At 34.6% G+C, this 22,872-nt stretch overlaps 1 protein-coding gene across 4 annotated transcripts in view; it reads left to right on the forward strand.

Moving 5' to 3' along the window:
- The window catches only part of NELL2 (neural EGFL like 2), a 300,528-nt gene that overhangs the window by 78,436 nt on the left and 199,220 nt on the right, over nt 1–22,872 (forward strand). For all 4 annotated transcript variants that reach the window (XM_006916875.1, XM_006916874.1, XM_015593155.1 and 1 more), the window contains 4 exons: nt 160–232; nt 403–485; nt 1,403–1,531; nt 2,995–3,097. In XM_006916875.1, coding sequence (XP_006916937.1) covers nt 160–232; nt 403–485; nt 1,403–1,531; nt 2,995–3,097 — 388 coding nt within the window. The remainder of the gene's footprint in view (nt 1–159; nt 233–402; nt 486–1,402; nt 1,532–2,994; nt 3,098–22,872) is intronic.

Here is a 22,872-nt window from a genome sequence, read left to right on the forward strand (position 1 = left end):
ATTTCTTTCCCTTTGGTTTGAAGTTAAAGCAATGCATTCAAAAAGATTTTACTAATAGATTTGGGTGAGTCTATCCTGCAATGTTTTCCTTCATGAATTTGACTGTTGAACATAATTTAGGTAAATGAAAGTACTTTTTTTAATTTATTTTTCACACAGGGTATAATGCAAGATGTGCAATTGCTTGTCATGCCCCAAGGATTTATTGCTCAGTGCCCAGATCTTAATCGCAGTAAGTCCATTAGTTTCTGCACTATGTGATGAAAAGTGTGCTTCTTGCTTAATTTTGTCCAGAATGTCAGTTTGAAATTGGAGTTCACCTATATGAGTTGTCAGCATAGACTTAACCAGGTTGAAGCCCTTGTAAATGCAACTTGACCAATGTAGTGTTTGTAATTTCAGCCTGTCCAACTTGCAATGACTTCCATGGACTCGTGCAAAAAATTATGGAGCTGCAGGACATTTTAGCAAAAACATCAGCCAAGGTAAAAGCTACTTAGAAATAAGCGTGAATAGCTCAAAAATTCTTGAGGTTCTTATATAACCACAGGGGTTCACCTTTGATTCTTATACCATACTCTTTGCTAGGGCTAAATCTAAATCTAAATCCTTGCCTAAGGAAAGGGCTTACACATATTCAAACCCTGACCATCTGTGTAACAGATGACAGTAAATCAGGAATGACACAGATTACCTGGTTTTTACACAGCTTACTACAACAGGCTTTATTGTTTAATTTAGTATTTACTTTGTGTTTTTCTTTATAAAGAAGGAGACATGAGGATATTGTAAAAATATGGACACTAGGATTATGTCAAGGAAATGGTCTCACAAATGCTTTCTACTACTGTTACAGTTATAGGATAATTTACTGTCTTAAGCATCATATATCAAATTTACCTATAATTTCATCAGACGTCATTTTGCATAGTTGTTACTGATAACTTGAAAGGTGTGTTGTACATGAATGATTTGTTTCTGACACAATACAAATTCTAAAATTTATGTTTTCACCTCAGTAAACATTCATGAAATTAAACATTTTTAAAAATGGAAAGTGCTTCTCTATTTGTGGGTGAATCTATTTTGACTTAGCCTTCATTTCTATCTTCTAAATTATGTTTTTTTTTCCCCCAAAGGCAGGGAGCAAATTTATAAAAAGAAAGAGGAAAAAAATCTTTTTAATTAAAGGCTTAAATATATTTATAACAAATAATTGATGGGCACAGCCATCATGACTGCTATACACTAAAAAAAAAAAAAAAATTTGGGCCCACCCACCATGACGGCTATACAAAAAAAAAAAAAAAAAAAAAAAAAAAATCAGATGCCTACTGGAGTGTTTTGCATTTCTGCATTGCTGGAATGATGAATAATAGGAATCCCTTCCTTTGTGCCACAGCTGTCTCGAGCTGAACAGAAGATGAATAGATTGGATCAGTGCTATTGTGAAAGGACTTGCACCATGAAGGGAACCACCTACCGAGAATTTGAGTCCTGGACAGACGGCTGTAAGAACTGCACATGCCTGGTATGGTTTCCACTGGAGTTCAGACTAAGGAAACTCAGATACCCTGATTCTTTAAAAATTTATTAAAATAATGTAATCCTGAAAATTTCAAGACCCATTTCCTCAAGACACAACCTTAAAGTTCTAGCAAACCTGGTCAAATCTAAAGAACTGTGTGTTGCATTATTAAAGACACTTTCTAGCCTATAAAGATGATTATGGTTTAGGAATACTATAAAAGTTAAGTTTATTGGTACACACATGAAGTTAGCAATTTCAATTGAGTTAGTAAGGTGATTCCCAAAGGACTCTATTCTGTTATCCTCAACATTTCCAGGAGCTTTCACCTCATGTGTTTATTAATGTATTTTAATAAAGCTAAATTAAAGACAGCATATAATAATGTGACCATATTGGTTCATATAAACATATAATGGAGTTTAAATAAATAAGTTAATCTTTAAAAGTTTACTAAGATAGTGGAATACAAATTATAGTTTCAATGAATACTGATTTCTCTAATTGCTCACTAATAAAATAGGATATTTAGTACATTATGATTTAAAAAATATATGTTCAATTTCGAAGAAACATTCATGACTGGTTTTAAACTTTTAAATTCCACATGAATTTATTAAAATGGGTCGACTGGAAAGAAATTAGAAGTCTACGTGAATTAGTCTTTAAAAATTTTTTTCCCAAGTTCATCAACTTTATTCAAAGCAGAATACCATAGATGTAAAAAAGTTAAAGGTAGTTCTGAAATTAAGTATGTGTGCACATGTGTGTGTGTGCACCCATATATGGTTTTCTATTCAGGAATGCATTACATTTCTACCAAAATTATAGCATTTTATAAATACAGTAAAGCCTTCTCAATTTGTTAAATGGAGGTCAACAGTCCAACTGAGTAAAATACGAGAGGTATAGTGAGGTCGATAAAATGACTAAAAAAGCAGCGAGCAATCTAGGAGTTCTGGATGACTGTCAGAAAACAAATTCCTTGCCTTTCTGTCTGCAACTTGGCACCTCTTGTGGTGGTAGCCTGTCCCATCTTAAATATCCATGGGAAGATTCTGAGTCCTAAGACTGGGTTTCCAGAATGGCAGTAGCTATTCCGTAAATCTCTTGGTTTGTTGGTGCTAATTTTGTGAGTAATCTGGGGAGACGTGCGTGCCCCAGACTTACCCATTGCCTGCTATTTTCCTTCACTGTGTGCCTTTTCCCTCCACTCATGTCCTCATCCATCTTACTAAACAAACTGAGAACTCTGGCTCAGTTACCATTAGTTGCTGGACATGTTATGACCCAATTTGTATTACTGTGGGCCTCTGTATTATGAGTTCTATTGTATAATAACCAAAGAGAATAGAGGTATTTATAACCTTTTATGTGAAGAGATTGAAATTTAAGAAACATTTAAAAATACTTGAAGACTACCAAACTATAACTTGGAAATTCTTTAAATATTGTTTTCTTCTCAGAATGGAACCATCCAGTGTGAAACTCTGATCTGCCCGAATCCTGACTGCCCACTTAAGTCGGCTCTTGCATACGTGGATGGCAAGTGCTGTAAAGAATGCAAATGTGAGCATAACTTTTATGATGAATACTTTCTTTGGCAATAAAGCCTTGTGTTAATAGCCACCCTTCACTGGTTTAATCTGGGAAGGCTAAAAAGCTTCTAGAAGTGATGGAAATAGGAAGAATACCTTCTTTATTTTGGTTGACCAGTTATTTTTAATTTAAAAATGTTCTACTTTATTCTAGCAAGAATTTTTTTTCTTGGAGAATCTATTCTGTACAATGACAATAATAGAAAGATGTGTAAAAAACTTAGTGGAAGGCATTTCTCTCATTACACTTCTTGATATAAATACCTTCCAAATAGGTCAAGAATGGTCCACTCTCAGCTATGAAAACCAAGGAAATCAATGATACAAGTGACTTAACAGATGACACACTAACTCCATTGGCCCAAACCACAGAAATTCACATTGTTATAGGATTATCCAGTGTGGACAAGGCCATGGCCTTTTTATTCATAAAAAGAGGCTCACACCACTGAGTGAGGAAGCTGCCCTGCCTTTTAGCAGCTATGCAGTTCATGTCAGGAAATGCTCTTTGAATTTGTAGATATCCTGAATGGGTTCTATATCATTCATTCAATAACATAAAGCATTGCATTTGTGTTATTTATACTTTAAAAGACTGCCCTTAAATTCTTATCAAAAGGAGCATTTAAAATTCAGCTATTTTTTTTTCTTTTTTTACAAATGAATAATAACATAAGAAAACTGAGTTATAAAGTTTGTAGAATATATAGGTATATAAGTGCATATACAAGCTTTGTAAGTACAATGTAATCATTCACACACATACAAAGACAGAGAGAAAGGGAAGGGAAGGGAAGGGGCAGTGAGAGGAAAGAGGGAGAGAATGAATGGCTGCTTTTGCTAAGGTTATTATGTTTACCCTGCTATGTGGTACCATTGACGTTGCCGTACCTTATTCTTGCCTACATAGTGTGCAATGTTCAATGTTCTACTCTTGATGAGAGTGACAAGTATCAGTGAAAAACTAGGAAGTTGTTTTGTACTTCATTGATTTAATTCCCTCAAGATCTCATTTGTATTTAATTTTATTAGAGTTTACATTGAAGCCAATTCATTTCATGAAAGTGTATTAGCCTAGTCAAGTAGATTTGGCTGAACCGGGAAGGAGTGAATGTAATTGTTCTTATACATTTCACTAGCTAATTTCTTTGGTGAGGAGAAATCTGAGTTTTTCCTTGAACTTGTCTTATTAAGTAAAAGCTCATGGTGATGTTCTGTAGTTTTCTTTGCAGATGGTTGGAGGTAGGAGGAAGAAGGGCCCTCTGTGGGGCGTTATATTCATAATAGGACAATAGCAGGAATCATACTTTTTGTTTTAATTTTTTTACACTTATTTCTACCAATAATTCTATTCTGTTACCTGTGAATATGATAGATTTGCATGAAGTGATGCCGATTTTATTAGAGACAGGCTGATTGAAATAATAGATCATCATGATAGATGCATTAATCAGAACTGAATTTCAGTTCTGATTTTACCATTTGTCTCTGTTACCAATAGTAAGCTGCCTACTAAATTGGACTATGCTTGAAATCTTCCAAACAGCATGCAGTTAGACTTACTGAAATGGTAAAATATTTTAAGATTCATTAATGCAAAGTGCTTCTGGCAGACTTTGGTGTTAATGATTGGAAATTGACTGTGTTTGCTTCATGTATAAAATTGTGAAACCTTCAAGTAAGTAATCAGTGAGGACACCACAACATCATTGATAAAATGCCCAAATAATTCATTGGAGTCTTTCATTTTATGTGGTTAAAAATGATAGAGCGACTTTGTGTTTCTGGTGTTATTCAGTGATACGGGTTTTGTGGAATATAGAGGATTTGTGCCTATGTTTATTTGTATTTCAAGTATTTAAACTTCCAGTTCTGATGAATTCATCATGTTACAAGAGCTAGCAAGATATTTTCAGTAAATACTCATAGAGTTTTTTTTTTCCTAAGGGAAATAAGCATTTAGTTTATATGGTAAATATTGTTAGAGTTTATTTGGGAATATGTGTCCACATGTACAATTTTAAAATCAGTCACTAAAAATATTTCGGGAAATGGGCTTCTTAAAAGTTTTTTGCAAATTTTTATTTTATAAAATATAAATAACATTTAAAATAAATTTAGTAATCATCAACTGATTTATTTAGATTGTTCAGATTTTTATATATGCCCAAAGTGAGAAAAACAATAGCTTTGTGTGTGTGTATGTGTGTGTGTGTGTTTGTGTGTCTGTCTCACTGTTATATATGGGAGGAAGGAAACAATCTTATTTTCCTATGTTAATTTTCCCAGTATTATCATTGTTATAACTTATGAGAAATTAATTTCAGTTAAGTATAAGTTAAGTTCTATGGTTTTTACTTTTTAAAACACAAACATAAGCTTTCCTCTTATGCCCTGCACTCATCCTGTCATTGAAACTCCTTTGCTCAACAGCCTGTTTAGTAACATTAAATTAACAAAAGATATTCTTTAGCGAGAGCTATTTGAAGAGATTAATCACTTACTGCTTCTAAAGCCCTAGGAAGGTAAAACACATAACCTAACTGCTGAACATTATTTTGCCAAGATTGAAAGGAACAAAGCAAGTGCATGTGGCCATTTTTTGGTGTTCTTTATTTAATACTTTAAGGCTTGCTTCATGAGAGTTGTTTGTGCAAATTTGAGCAGCCTTATTTTACAGTCTGCTTTGTATTTTCCCTCTGTAACTTCAGTTCCAGCTCTTTATCCAAATATAAATACTGATGAATAGAAAGAAGGTTGTTTTTCTGGGAAAGAAGTCAGAGAGAACCAAGTCTGTCATTTTTCTTTATTTGAATCTACATAAACAAAGTGTTGGGAGGATGGGCTTAACCTTTCCTGGCCCTTACCATTGAGCTACTATGGTAGAGTTAAACAGAGACAGGATAAAATTCAAAGGCGGGAATGTCAATGCCAAATTATTAAGGTAATAGTAATCACAATTATAATAAAGTCATATCACTTCCACAGGTTAGAAGGCACATACTTTATTGTTCATGTGATCTTTACAACTCTGTAAGGTAGGCATTGCCTCCATCTTCTTAATGAGGGTTTATGTGATTTCTTCAAGAATATATGATTAGAAGTCCCAGAGAAGTTCCATTTAAAAGTTCTGTGCCTTGAGAGCCTACTTCCTTCTTTAAAATCATCTGCTACAATTAATTCGTGATTCACTTTTATTGACTGATAACTAAGTTTACCATACAAAGCCATTTGGAATCCTAGCTAAGTCTAGGTCAAGTTGCCAATTAAGCAGGGTTTGTTTTTGTCTCTCTATCTTCTCCTCTTTTAGCCACCATCATCATATCCTCTATTCCAGTCATAGTCTCTCAATTAGCCAATAGAGAGAGCTGACTGATACAGATTAAAGATAGCTCTAGAAAACGTAAACTATAAATATTTTGGGTAACTTTAACTGTGCATCAGGATGAGGTCAAATGAGTTAAAGTATGTAAAATATCAACCCAGTTTAAAAAAAAAACAAAACAATTATCAAAAAATAATTGACTAAAGTTTTAAGAAATAGTTACAGAAACTCACTGAAATTTAAAAAAGTGTTTAGTGAATTTATTTTCACACACACACACACACACACCACAAGAGTTGAAAAATGAAATAGCAATCTTGGGAAATAGAGTCAACCAAATGGAGGAAAGAATCAGTGATATCGAAGACAGAAATTTAGAAATAAATTAGAAAGAAGAAGAGAGAAACTGAAGAATGAAAAATAATGAAAGAGAAATGCAAGAACTAGCTGACATCATCAGGGGAGGAAACATAAGAATAATGGGCATTATCGAAGGCGAGGAAAAGGAGCAGGGACTAGAAAGCATTTTCAGACAAATAGTTGATGAGAATTTCCCAAATCTAAGGAATGAGCTGGAGCTTGGAATTCAAGAAGTCAACAGAACACCCAATTACCTCAACCCAAAAAGGCTTTCCCCAAGACACATTGTATTAAAATGATAAAAAACTAATGACAAAGACAGAATTCTCAGGGCAGCCAGGAAGAAGAAAATGGTAACTTATAAAGGAAAACCCATTAGATTATTGTCGGAATTCTCATCGTAGACCTTACAAGCCAGAAAGGAATGTAATCAAATATTTAAACTATTAAGTGACAGGAACTACCAGCCTAGAATACTGTATCCAGTTAAGCTCTCCTTTAGATATGAAGGAGAAATTAAGACCTTTCCAGACATACAAAAATTGGGGGAATTCTCCACTACGAGGCCTGCACTACAGGAAATACTGAAAGGAGCCAGCTCATCTAAAACAAAATGACAACAACAACAACAACAACAAAAAACAACAAAAAAAACATATTTAGGAGTAAAGTGACTATCAGGCAAATAAGAGCAGAGGAGTACAACCCTTACTAAGAACAGGGCATTATAAGCTTAAATAATAAGAAGAGAATCGCTATAGCATGATAGTTATGAACGTTCAGCATACATAGGGACGAATTGAGATAATAATGACTGAAAAGGGAGGGTTCAAAGATCCAAATTTGCAATGGGGAATGGAGATAAGTCACGTGCAGAAGGAAATGGACAACTGTATATATATAACTATCCTTTTCATATTCGTAATGGTAACCACACACCAAAGGTTCAGAACTGAAGTATATAACATAAAACAAGAAGAACCAGAGGGAAAACTCACAAAAGCCAACCAAAATAAAGAAAACAGAAACACAAGGACAAGGAAGCAATGGAAACACTGAGCTACCAGAAAACAAAAGATAAAATGGATATAAGAAGACCTCATATTCCAATAATCACCCTAAATGTAAAATTGACTGAACTCACCAATAAAAGGGCACAGAGTTGCAGAATGGATCAAAAAACAAAACCCAACCATATGCTGCCTCCAGGAGACACATCTCAGCTCCAAAGACAAATATAGACTCAAAGTGAATGGGTGGAAAATGATATTTCAGTTATTTCAAGCAAATGGCATTCAGAGAAAAGCGAGAGTAGTGGTACTAATATCAGATGAAATAGACTTCAAAGTAAAAAAGGTAAAGGAAGATACTGAGGGACACTTTATAATGATAAAGTGCACCAAGAAGACATAATATCTATGCTCCCAATCAGGGAGCCCCTAAATATGTAAAGCAATTACTAACAGAACTAAAGGGAGAAACAGATCAAAACACTATCATAGTAAGGGACCTAAATACCCCATTATCAGATATGGACAGATCATCCAAACAAAAAATCAATAAGGAAATAATATCCTTTAATGACACATTAGGACAACTGGACATAATTGACATTACAGAGCCTTCCATCCCAAAACAACTGCTTATACAAGATACAGCATCCATTTATGATCAAAATACTTAACAAAATTGGTATAGAAGGAAAGTACCTTAACATAATAAAGGCCATCTATGATAAGCCCTCAGCCAACAAGATCAGATAGTGGCCATCCACTATTGCCAGTCTTATTCAATATAACATTGGAGGTCCCAGCGAGTGCAATCAGACAAGAGAAAGGTATAAAAGACATCCAAATAGGAAATGAAGAAGTCAAACAGCCACTATTTGCAGATGACTTGATTCTCTAGAAAATCCTAAAGACTCCACAAGAACGCTGCTAGAAACAATAAGCAAATACAGTAAAGTCTCTAGATACAAAATCAACGTTCAAAAATCCATAGCTTTCCTATACTCTAATAATGAAGTGTCAGAAAAAGAAGTGGAAAAAATAATTCCTTTTGCAATTGCAACAAAAAGAATAAAGTACCTAGGAATAAATTTAATGAAATAAGTGAAGGACCAATATAATGAAAACTATAGACCCTATTAAAAGAAATTGAAGAAGATACAAAGAAATGGAAAGATATTTCGTGTTCTTGGATTGGAAGAATCAACATAGTTAAAGTGACCATATTACATAATGCATTATACAGATTTAATGCAATCTCCATCAAAATCCCATCGACCTTTTTTAAAGAAATAGAACAAAAAATCATCAGATTCATATGGAAGCACAAAAGACCCTGAATTGCCAAAGCTGTCCTGAGAAAAAAGAATGAGGCTGGAGGCATCGCTCTGCCTGACTTCAAATTATACTATAAAGCAACAGTAATCAAAACAGCATGGTATTGGCAGCAAAACAGACACATGGACCAGTGGAACAGAATCGAGAATCCAGAAGTAAACCCATATTTATATGGGCAAATAATTTTCGACAAAAAAGCCAAAAACGTACAGTAGAGAAAAGAAAGCCTCTTCAATAAATGGTGCTGGGAAAACTGTAGAGCAACCTGCAGAAGAATGAAACTAGACTGTTGTCTATCACCACACACCAAAATTAATTCAAAATGGAGGAAGGACCTGAATATAAGACTGAAACAATAAAAAGCATAGAAGAAAATATAGGAACTAAACTCAAGGACCTTGGACTTAAAGAGGATTTTATGAATTTGACCTCAAAGGCAAGAGAAGTCAAAGCTAAAATAAATGAATGGGACTACATCAAACTAAATAGCTTCTACTCAGCAAAAGAAACCATCAACAAGGTAAAAAGACAACCATCTGAATGGGAAAATATATTTGCAAGCAATGCCTCTGATAATGGCCTAATATCCAAAATATACAAAGAACTCATACGACTCAATAACAATAACAGAAAACCAACTGATCCTATCAAAAAATGGGCAGAGAAGCTGAGCAGACACTCTCCCTAGAAGACATACAAATGGCCAACAAATATTTGAAAAGATGCTCAACATCGCTAGCTATTAGGGAAATGCAAATCAAAACCACAATGAGATACCATCTCACACCTGTTAGAATAGCTATAATCAACAGAACAAGTAATAACAAATGTTGGAGAGGATGTGGAGAAATAGGAACCCTCATACACTGCTGGTGGGACTGTAAATTGGTACAGCCACTATGGAAAACAGTATGGAGGTTCCTTAAAAAACTAAGAATTGATGTACTATATGATCCAGCAATCCCTCTACTGGGTATTTACCACAAAGACTTGAAAACCCATATCCGAAAAGATATTTGCACACTGATGTTCATAGCACCGCTATTCACAGTGGCCAAGACATGGAAGCAACCGGTGTCCTATGATAGATGATCGGGCTAAAGAAGCTGTTGTACATATATACAATGGGGTATTACTCAGCCATAAGAAAAGTTGAAATACTGCCATTTACGACAACATGGATGGATCTCGAGATAATCATGCTAAGCGAAATAAGTTAGACAGAAAAAGTTGAAAATCACATGATATCACTTATATGTGGGATATAAACCTAAAAGCAACAAATGATCAACATCTACATGCAAACAGAGACTCAGGGACATGGACAATGGCCTAGTGGATACCAGAGGATAGGTGGTCAGGGAGGAGGGAAGAGGTAGACAGAATAAAGAAGGTCAAATATTGGGGGGGGCAGGGTAGGAGGAGGGTGAAGTGGGTAAAGGGGATCAAATGTATGGTAGCTGAAGGAAAATATAGGAAACTGGACTTTGGGTGGTAAACACACAATAGAATATACAGATGTCAAATTTTAATGTACACCTGAAAATTATATAATTGTATTAACCAATGTTACCCCAATAAACTTAATAAAAAAATTAAAAAGGTCTGTCAGCTTAGGTAAAATGGAGTTATGATAATGTCTTTGCATATTGAGTAGTTAGTATATGAATTATACAGTTAGATTTTTCTGAGTTTGAATTCTGACTCTTCCACTATTAGCTGTGTAACTTTGGTCACATTACTTCTTAGAGTCTCCGTTTCCTTGTCTATACAAGGAAGGAAGCAATGTTAGCTATTTTATAGGATTGATGTGAGGACTGAATGAGTAATATATATAAAGTACTTAAGCAACGTTAGCTATTATTGTTTTTATTAAAATAGCCATTCATGTTTTTATTGATGAAAATATAAAGTAGTGAAACTATCTAATTGGGTCATGAATCTTAAAGCTAAACAGGGATCTTAGAGATCTTCAGAATAGCCATTTGCTTTTGAGGAGCAAAATTTCATTATCCCTATTTTACGGGTGAATAATGAGGCCAGTGAGGTTAAATGACTTGTCTAAAACCAAACAATTAGTACATAATGTATTTTTTTTTCTACATTGTGTGCTAATATGTGATTCTGCTCCATTTTGTTCCTTAATATTTTGGGTAGGTCTTGATCAAGGTTGACACTAAGAACCATTTATCATGCATTATCTATTCCTTTGTGTCTGGCTTCTTTCATTCAAAATCATGTTTGTGAAATTTATTCTTGCATGTAGATGTTAATCATTCATACTTACTGCTGTGTACCTTCTATTTGTGTTAATGTATCACAATGCAATCTGCTGTCAAAGGGTAGTAGGGTGCTTTCTAGTTTTTGGATGTATAAATAGTCCTTCTGTAAATATTCTGCATTTTTTTTTTTTTGGTGTTTTGCATGCCTGATGGGTATATACTTTAGAATTGTTTGGTCATAGGGTAAAACTGTTTTATTCTATGGTAAAACTGTTTTTCCCTTTGGCAAAATTGTTTTGCCAAACAATTTTCTAAAGTAGTTATACCAGTTTACGCTCCCACTAAAAACATATGAACATTCCAGGTGCTCCACAACCTCACCTACATTTAGCATTTTTGGTCGTTTAAATATTAAGTGTTATGATAAATGATGTTGATACATGATTTGTACTGTAGTTTAAATTTAAATTTCCCTGATGACTAGTGAAGATGAGCACTTTTTCATGTTTATAGGCCATGTCCATTAATTTTAAATAATAGGAAATAAGAGTAGATTTATTTTATATGCACACTTTTGCAAAGAACATTACCCTTGCTTTTGGCAGAATGTGGAGTTTGGGAGGTTTGATTCTTTTGTTTTCACATTAGTGTGCAAATATGGATGATTCTAGCCCTGTCACTTAAAATGCAAGTAAAGTAGGGACAGGGATTAAATGACTGCCACTTAAGTAATTTGGGGATTTTTTTTTTTTAAAGGTGTGACAATATAATTAAACTGATTCAGGGACTTTTGAATATGTGAATATAATGATGAGGAACAAAAATCAGTGAGATATAATTTACTAAGAATCTCTTTGTTCTTAAAGTGAGGAAAAACATTATATAATTTATATAGGAAACATTTAAAAAGAAAATTTAGAGCAACATAACCAATAAACTTAGCTGTCTCTACGATAATGCTTGAAGCATGGGAAATAGTATGTGCTGGAGGTTCTCATGCATGAACACAATCATAAATTAGTTGGCCTTATGGAGACGCATGAGGCTACATGACCAGAATGCCAGTGCAGATTGAGGAGATCTATGCAATAATAAAAAAGGTAGAAATAGAAATCAAAAGGAAAGCATGTTGTTTTACATGTCAGGTACAATATTTTTAGGAAGTTTCCTGAAAGTCTATAGTTATTAAAAATATTACCTCATAGCAAACAATTGAATGAGCTGAGAGCTAATGGTGCTGCTGTAAATCATGTGTATGACCTTGGTCTGGATTCAGTCTTTTCTTGACAAAATAATCCTAATTTAGTATTTAAAATATTATTGGGTAAATAATAGAATTAGGGCACTTTTCTGTTTCTATAGGTCTGTGTGAAAAATGGGCAAGAAAATAGTCTACTTGTGGATTACATAGTTACGATAATTGAGTTTATGATAGGGAATATTTTCACTAAAGACAGCTAAATTTTATTAAAGATTTCATAAGCATTATCCTGTTGGTTTCCTAATCACTACCATTAATTTTGTGCTGAAATTTTTAAATAAATTCTTTTTTTAAAATTACAGTTGGCATGCAATATTATATTAGCTTCAGGTATACAACATAATACTTAGACATTTATATAACTAACAAAGTGATCACTAGACATTTATATAACTAACAAAGTGATCACTCTAATAAATCTAGCACCCGTCTGACACCATACATACTTATTTTATTAAAGTATTATTGATTATATTCCTTATGCAATACTTTCTATCCCTATAACTATTTTGTAACTACCAATTTCTACTTCTTAAACCCTTCCCCTATTTCAGCCACCCTTTAGCCCCACTCCCATCTGACAACCATCAAAATATTTCTGTATCTATGTTTGTTTCTGTTTTGTTTGTTTATTTTGTTCTTACATAGATTCCATGTGTAAGGCAAATCATATGGCATTTATCTTTCTCTATCTGACTTACTCCACTCAGCACAATACCCTCTAGGTCCATCTGTGTTGCAGATGGCAAGATCTCATTCTTTTTTACAGATGAGTAATATTCCATTGTACCACCTCTTTATCCATTCATCCATTGATGAACACTTGGGTAGCTTCCATATATTGATTATTGTAAATAATGCTGCAGTAAACATGGATTCTCACGTCCTTTTGAAGTAGTGTTTTGGGTTACTTTGGATAAAAACCCAGAAGTGGTTTTTCCATCTCTTTACTTTTAGTCTGTGTGTATCTTTAAATCTGAAGTGAGTTTCTTGTGGGCAGCATATATAAGAATCTTGTTTTCTTATCCATTCAGCCACCCCATCTTTTGAATGGAGCATTCAGTCCATTTATATTTTAAGCAATTTTTGATAGCTAGGTAGTTAATACCTTTTTATTCATTTTTTTAAAATCTTTTTTCTTTTTTTCTTCTTCTTAAAGAAGTCCATCCCTCCAACATTTCCTGTAATACTGGCTTGGTGGTGATGAACTCCTTTAGCTTTTTCTTGTCTGGAAAGCTCTTTTATCTGTCCTTCAATTCTAAGTGATAGCTTTGCTGGGTAGAGTAATCTTTGTAGGTCCTTGCTTTTCATCACTTTAACTATTTCCTGCCAATCTCTTCTGGCCTGTAAAGTTTCTGTTGGGAAATCAGACGACAGTCTTATGGGAGCTCCTTTGTAGGTAATTAATTGCTTTTCTCTTGCCACTTTTAAGATTCTCTCTTTGTCTTTAACTTTGGTATTTTAATTACAATGTGTCTTGGTATGGGCCTCTTTGGGTTCATCTTGTTTGGCACTTTCTGAGCTTCCTGGGTTTGTATATCTATACCTTTGCCAGGTTAAGGAAGTTTTCTGTCATTATTTCTTGAAATAGGTTTTCAACTCCTAGCTTTCTCCCTTTTTAATCTGCTATCCCTATAATATGAATACTACTACACTTGATGCCATCCCAGAGGCCCCTTAAACTAATCTCATTTTTTTGGATTCTTTTTTCTTGTTGCTGTTCTGATTAGGTGTTTTCTGCTATCTTATCTTCTAAGATGCTGATTTCATCTTCTGCTTCATCTAATCTACTTTTGATTCCTCCTAAGGTATTCTTCATTTCAGTTATTGTATTCTTCATTTCTGTTTCTTTTTTATGTTTTTTTTTTAAATCTCCATTTTTGTTTCCTACCTCTTTGTTAAAATTCTCACTGAGTTCAGCTACTCTTCTCCTAAATTCATTGTGCATCCTTATAAACAGTGTTTTGAATTCTACATCTGTTAGATTCTTTGTCTCCATTTATTTAGTTCTTTTTCTGGAGCTTTGTTCTGTTCTTTCACTTGGGATGTGTTTCTTTGTCTCCCCATTTTGGCTGTCTCCTGGTGTTTGTTTCTATGTATTAGATAGGGCTGCTATGTTTCTCGGTCTTAGTAGAATGGCCTTATGTAGTAGGTCTCCTATGAGGTCCAGTGGCACAGTCTCCCTGGTCACCTGAGCTGGGTGCTCAAGGTGTGCCTCTTGCATGGGTTGTCTGTGCTTTCCTGTTGTAGGTGAGCCTTGGTGGCTGTTTGCACATCAATGGAAAAGATTGACCCTTAGGCTGATGGGTTGTGAGGACTGGCCTGTGACTATAATGGAGGAGCTATTGTGCAGTTACTGACCCTACAGAACAGGATTCACTTTAGCAGGGCTCTGGTGCCTGCCTGCATGCCAGGCTGAGGAGGGCTCAGCAAAGGAACAGTGACTCAGCCTGTACATCTGTCTGGGAGAAAGCTGCCTCTCCAGCTCTTGCCCTAAAGCCAGATAACTCAGTTCCTCTCTGTGTGTCCCTGACGCTTTCAAGCTGCTGTTCCAGCAAGTAAGTCCATGAGTGAGCCCCTTAAGGGGAACATCTGTGACTCTAGTAGCCCTCCATTTCACTCAGCTACAATCTCTGCAGGTTTTCGCAGCCAGAAATTATGGAGACTCCTCTTTCTGTGACCGGAACCCTGGGTTGGGAAGTCTATAGTGGGTCTGGGACTCCTTGTTTCTCTGGAGGGATCTCTATAGCCGAGATATCTCTCCTGATTTTCAACCACCACATATGAGCGTGGGACCAGCCTGTTAGGTGTCTTCGCTCCTCCTACCTGTTGCAAGGTGGCCTCTTCTGGGTGTCCCCAGTTGTAGAACTTCTGTTCAGCTAGACTTAAGGTGACTCCTAATTTTGGCTGTTCTGCAGTTTAGTTGTAATTTTAATGTGGTTGTGAGAGGAGGTACACACAGCATTTACCTATTCTGCCATCTTGACTGGAACTCTATTTTAGTAAATTCTTCAACAAAGCATTTGGTATACTGCTATCTTTTTATACATTATAAAACTGATAAATGTCAAATCGCTGGAAAAATACTGAACTGGCACTATATTAATAAGCAAGAATAATTAACAATATAGCCTTCACATTAATGACTATATGAGACACCACATGATACATTTTAATGATCTTTTGAAAAATATATCTACTGTTAATTAGTCAGCTTGCAGCAGGACTGGGGTGCCTGGCAGGGCAGAATCACATGATGATAATGTCACAATGATTTTAGCTGCTGTATTCTTTACTCCAAAGTCCTGAGGAGTATAAATTGCTTAATGCTGAGATTTTTCTTTTCTTATCCTAGTACAGCATTTTAAAAATGTTTTAACTAAACTTAATGCATGCATACAGTAAATACTCAAACTCTCCAAAAAGATATAAAATAAAATATAAAAATTTTTCTTATTCTTCCTCCCTCAGACTTTTATTTCCTGTGCCATTTCAGATGATTTTTAATGCATCCACTCACATACACATATGTAGGGTTTTACATATGATAAATGATATTCATTTTTCTGGACTTTTACCTTGGAGATATTTTCATATCAACTAACTTAAAAATTACTGAATATTATTCTGATGTATAGTTTATTATAATATTATTTCTTCTCTCTCAAAGGGTATATTAGTTGTTTTCAATTTATTTTTCTTATGAAATACGATATTTCAGGATGTCATTAATACATAATCATGGTGCGCTTTTTTTTTTAAAGTCTTGGTGCACTTGTATACTGCTTTATTTATAGGGTAAATTGCTAAGGTTGAAATTGTTGAGTCAGCTTTTGTCAAATTACTCTACAAAAACCTGACTCTGGGTGTTTTTCACCTTTAGCAAGGAGTACAAGGTGGCAGAGCTGAGAGAAAGCTGAAAACATCACTTTTCCCTTGGTTTCACTAGGTCTTTTAAAAGGGCATCAGAGGATAGCTATTCTAACAGGTGTGAAGTGGTATCTCATTGTGGTGTTGATTAGCATTTCCCTAATAGTTAATGAAGTTGAATATCTTTTCATATGGCTGTTGACCATTTGTATGTCTTCTTAGAAGAAGTATCTGTTCAGGTCCTCTGAGCATTTTTAAATTGAATTGTCTTTTTCCTGTTGAGTTGTATGTGTTCTTTGTATATATTGGATATTAGATCCTTATCAGAGGCATTGTTTGCAAATATATTCTCCTATTCAGTTGATTGCCTCTATATTTTGTTGATGGTTTCCTTTGCTGTGCAGAAATTTTTTAGTTTATTATAGTTCCATTCACTTAATTTTGCTTTTATGGCCCTTGCCTTTGAGGTCAAAAACATAAATTCCTCTCGAATCCAACATCCATGAGGTTTAGTACTTATTTTTTCATCTATGCAGTTTATTGTTTCAGGTCTTATATTTAGGTCATTGATCCATTTTGAGTTAATTTTTGGTGTATGGTGATAGATAGCAGTCTAGTTTCATTCTTTTGCAGTTGACTTTCCAATTTTCCCAGCACCATTTATTGAAGAGGCTTTTTTTTCTCTATTGTATGTTTTTGGCTCCCTTGTCAAAAATTATTTGCTCATATCTATGGGGATTTATTTCTTGGCTCTCAGTTCTGTCTCACTGGTCTGTGTGTCTGTTTTTCTGCCAATACCAGGCTGTTTTGATTATTGTAGCTTTGTAGTATAATTTGAAGTCAGGCAGGGTGATACCTCTGACCTGTTCTGCCATCAACAGTAACAAGTGTTGGAGAGGTTTTAGGGAAAAAGGAATCCTCATACACTTTTGGTAGGTATGTAAATTGGTACAGGCACTATGGAAAACAATATGGAAGTTCCTCAAAAAATTAAAAATAGAATTACCATATGACCTTGTAATCCCTCTTCTGAGTATCTACTTAAAAAATCTGAAAGCATTTATCTGTAAAGGTATATACATTCTGATGTTCACTGCAGCAAGACATTGAAACAACCAAGACATTGAAACAACCAAAATGCCCTTTGATAAATGATTGGCTAAAGAAGATGTGGTACATATATACAATGGAATATTACTCAGCCATAAGAAAAGATGAAATACTGCCATTTGTGACAACATTGATAGATCTTGTGGTTATCATGCTAAGTGAAATAAGTCAGACAGAAAAAAAAGTGAGAACCATATGATTTCATTCATATGTGGATATAAAACTGAAAGCAACAAACAAGAAAACAAACAGTCATGGACACTGACAACAGTTTAGTGGTTACCAGAGGGCAGAGGAGAAGGGAAGAAGGTAAATAAGGGTAGAGAGGGTCAAATATATGGTGATGGAAGGAAATTTAACTTTGGGTGGTGAACACACAATGCAATATACATATGATATATTATTGAATTGTACACTTGAAACCTATATAATTTTATTATCCAATGTCACCCCAATATGTTCAATAAAAAGAATTTTAAAATGCAAAATAAAAGGGCATCAGAAAGGCTTTTTTTTCTTTTTCCAAGCAACCTTGACATAGTAATATCAATTCATGGGAGATCCTTTAATAAAGGATAGTTTATGGAAGCCTAAACTGTCTTGTTTACCACAGACAATGTTCTCTAGTGAGCTCATATGAAATTATTGTTACAATTAGTTACTGTTCCACATCTTCAGTAAGTTCCATAGATGGCATAAGAATATGTTGAATTTTTGTTTTTCTGAATTGAAAGTAGTTTTCCAGAAGACATAACACAGGGTACTGACCTCTGATTCTGAGGTGTTATGCTGTGCCTATTTAATCATGTTTTATTTTTAAATAATAGAGAGTACTCAGCCTCTAATTCTTCACTCTGAATTATAATTTCTCTTTATTATTAAGATTCTTGAATTAATGTATTTTGTAGATTTTATTGTTTTCCATGCCCTATTACATTTTCTCAAAAGAATTTCTCCGCCCATCTCGTGACATTGCTTAAGTGTCCTAAAACCCTTTAGAAGAAAGCTTTATGCAAATCTGTAATAACAATTAAATCACACTGTCTAGCACTGTTCTAGAACACTCAAAATGGGACTCTTTAGGTGATCAGAAGGGTAGTCCTCTTTAGTAGTATAAGGCTTTGAAACAAGTAATAGAATTTCAGATTTATAATAAAGCAAAAGATAATCTAGATATCATTCATATGAGGCTCAATTTAAGGGAGATGAAAAACACTCATCTTAGGCAGAAAATGCAACTTCTTATCTGCTGTGTTGTTAGGTAATTGTTTTAGAAATGAGCTTATTTTCTTCTCAATAAAGATCATATAAAATGGCATTTTGAAATCAGAATTGGGGCAAATAAGATGTATGCAATTTAAAGCATCTTACAAGTTGATTTTGGCAATTGTGGGAAAATAGTAACTCAGGAAGACTAACTGCATAATAAAGGTAAGTGGACATCACAGTGCCCATTGGAGAATAAAGCTATAACACCTACCATCTCCAACAAAAAGTAGAAACCATCAAATCAGCTGCACTGGATTCCCCACTGGATGCCTTCAATATTGTATGTGGCCTGTGTTCTCAGGTGTATATTTGAAGATTGTATAAAATTAGCATGGACCAAAAATTAAATGAAGGAAACAAAATGATATAGAAGTTCAGCATAAGGAAGGGTCAGAAAGGAATTCTCTTTTTTAGTTTAGAGGTGGTTCTAATAGAGAACAATTCAGGCACATTTCTTTTTATGCAAAAGCTGGCCCCCAATTCAGAACTGTTTAGCTATAACAAATACATATGAATTCACATGAATTTGAAAAATTATTTCTGGAGTTGGTGGTAAGAATGGAGCCCTGTCCAACTCAGGAATGTTAAGCTTATAAAATATCTACTGTTGAAAGGGCTATGTGCCATGGCTTATTAAGAGAATATTCTATCCGCATTATATATTAGAATCTTTGTCTAGATCATGCTTCTAAATGGCAGCGGCTCCTATCCATACTCTCTTCACTCACTTGCTGGATTAATACCTCTACTGGGGAACTGGCTTTGTGCTCTGTGGAGTCTGGGCCTAAGCCGTAGGGCCCTACTTGGTTTTTAAGATTTAAGGTTCAGATCTTGGGCTTATTGTTTGTTTTTTACTTTAGTCACATTGTTAGTATAAAAAATTTTGAGACTAGCTGGCTTCACAATGGTCCTTACTTATAAATATTATTCCAAGTTATAAAGAGATGTCTCATAAATACTTGGGCAACAAACACAGCAACTCGATGGGTTGCATGTGTATGTGTAGAATAATATACAGGTATGCTATTTATGATTTTAATTGTTGGCAAGTGACCCCAATGATCTATAACACATACACTGGTCATTTTTCTGAGACCTGAATTTTTGTCCAATAAGCTGTGAGACCTGTATACAGGAGCACATCACTTAGCTCAGTGCTTCTCAAATTTTGATGGTAATATGTATCACCTGGGGGTCTTGTTAAACTGAAAATTATGGTTCAGTGGTTCTGGGGTGGAGCCTGAGAGTTTGCATTTCTAAACAACTCCTGGGTGATGCCAAAACTGCTAGGTCGTGGGACACATTTTAATTAGCAAATATTTAGCTAATGGGTGTGTTTTCCTGGCTGCCCAGGTTCTCAATGGAACTTTCTTTTTCTCTCTTAGATCTCAAGTAAGCAGTAAGGCCTCAGAATACATGTTTCAGGGTTTATGTTTTAAGCTGACGTTTATTAAGTATGCTCTGAGTATGAGAGCTTAGCATGAATCATTTCTCTTGCTTGTCATAATGACTTCTAATTTACAGATGAGGAAACTGAGGCTTAAGGAGGTTACTTCCTTTTCCTGAGATTAGCCAGCTAGTGCAGTGGCAGCACCGCAATTTGAACACATGCAAGGTTTCACATATACTGCCTCATGTTAATTGTAACATATTTCATTAGTGGAAGTAGAAAATCTGTTAAATAAAGAAGTAAAAAAATTATGATGTGGAAACAGCAATAATCATATCCTCAAGAGATATGTAAATACTCAGGAAATATAATTTTATAACTCTTATTTCTATATGCAGTAAGAAAGGAGAGAAAAATCAAATATAAATCATCCAGCATTTATTGCTAAAATGAAGTGTCTATGTGTTATAGGAAGCACAACTTTTCTTATAGTTCCTTGTATATGGAACAGAAACTGTTGATTCTGATAGTTCGAGAAAAGGAATTTTAAAAGCAAATGATTTCTGGTTGGATTTTTGATTTTGGTAAAGAACGTGGAAAACACATTGAATTAAAACTTAAAAATATCTGCTGGAAAGGTCTAGACCTACCTGGATTATTAACTGGAATATTTGAAAGTCAGTGATCATGGAGAATTCTTCCTTCTTGGTCTTCAAATATTTTGGGGGCAGGGGAGAGGAGGCAGCAGGTAGTTTTCTTTGCGTTTTTTTAATATGAGGTCTTTTTCTAAATACTCTTGGTGGAATAATTCACATCAAGCTGCTACAATTTCATAAGATATATAGTTTTAGTTTATGCCAGGTGGCTCGGCTGAGATGAATTGTGCTGTCTCAATGTTAAATTTCCCGGTTCTCATCCAACTTGTAGCTATTCCTGTCCCACATACATTGAAGTCTGTTTATATTTTTATTGTAGGACTTGTAAGAATAAGAAAATTAATAAAGCAACCCAGTGCCTAGAAAACTTTAGGACAGTGCATTTTCCACAGCTTAAATTCCCTTTTCTCTTTTGCAAAAATTCTACCATTAATCCATGTCTTCAGAATTGTGCTCCATGCCACTTAATTCCTGGGGTTATTTCAAAGATGTTGAACTAGGAGGAATTAGTGAGCCTGCACAAATATATCTCATGATGCTAAAACCGAGTGTGTTAAGATAACCCTAGATAGGCTCAGTTTTTACTCAACCTATTCAAGCATTTTCGATCAGTTTCAAGTCCTCATAGTTTATTGTAGCATTATTTGTAAGAAGACATGAAACAGGAACTTTTTTTTTGCCTGAGTCATTATTGTTAGACTTAGGAAGCTAATTCTTTATTATGCTTAGAGGAAGAGAAAAAAAATGCAATGGATAACACATTCTTTTCTCTCTATTTTGTAAGTAAGCATCACCTTTTTAAGCCAATAAAGATTTGAGCTTTTCTGATCACAAATTAGGTCATCTCGCAGCTAGTGGTATTAAGAATTTCCCATTTCTGTTCATGCCTGTCGTCTACCTCCAGCATTTCTCAGGCCCTGAATCTCAGAAAGGTCACTTTTATTTGTTAGTTGAGAAGAAGGGAGGGGGTGGGCTAGTATAGAACAAAATGGACATTGTACTTGTTCACTGATTTATTTCATCTATTAATGTCCCTTTAGACCATGATTCCCAAATGCGAAAGGACTTAGAGCTGAGGAAGACAATCAGTAGAATGTGAAGTGGAATGTAAGAATTGAATTAGCTGTCCTGGCTGAATTTGCCACATGCCCAGGAAAGAATTTAAGAGCTCGGGAGCTTGGAATAATCCTAGAAATAATAGGATTATAATGGGGATGATTGTCTGTGCATATAGAAATTAAGTGAAATAAAGAGGTGAAGTTTCATGTCTTACTACTGAATCTCTTTTCTATAATTTTCATTTACTTGAAAAAAAGTTATTAAGCACCTCAAATGGTCTTTGCTAAACACTGGGGATACAGTGAACAAAATAAGATTTCTCTCTGCTCTCAAAGTCCTAACAATAAAGTAGAGGAGACAGACGTTAATATCTGTATGCAATATTATCAAGTATGCAATGCAATGTTGCAGAAGTAAGATGTTGATAAAGTGCCTATAACAAGTGAAATTCACCTACCCGGGAGATCAGAAAATGAAGTTCGAGTTGAGATTTGATGAACAAATAGCATTACAATAGTCAAAAGAAGAAAAAAGAAATAAATGTTTAGGCCGAGAGAATTTAGTATGCAAAGGCTTTTTATTGGGAAGTAGGATGTTGTGAAGGGAGACTGGTGTGGGTGATGTTCAGAAGAGTCAAGAGCATGATGTGAAATGGAGTCTGGAACAACAGAAATAGAGGTAAAAATCTAGATTGTTTAATTTTTTATATGTTTATTAGCAATCTGTATTTATTTTTTGAATTTTTCATGTACATTGTCTTCTTGGAAATTCAATTTTTTGTATTTTTGTTTCTTGATTTGTAAGAGCTCATTTAATAATAAAACTCATGTGTTATATATGTTGCAAATATATTTTCATAGTGTTGCTTCATTTATTTAG

Source organism: Pteropus alecto, unplaced genomic scaffold, assembly GCF_000325575.1.
Source record: "Pteropus alecto unplaced genomic scaffold, ASM32557v1 scaffold196, whole genome shotgun sequence".
Classification (NCBI taxonomy): domain Eukaryota; kingdom Metazoa; phylum Chordata; class Mammalia; order Chiroptera; family Pteropodidae; genus Pteropus; species Pteropus alecto.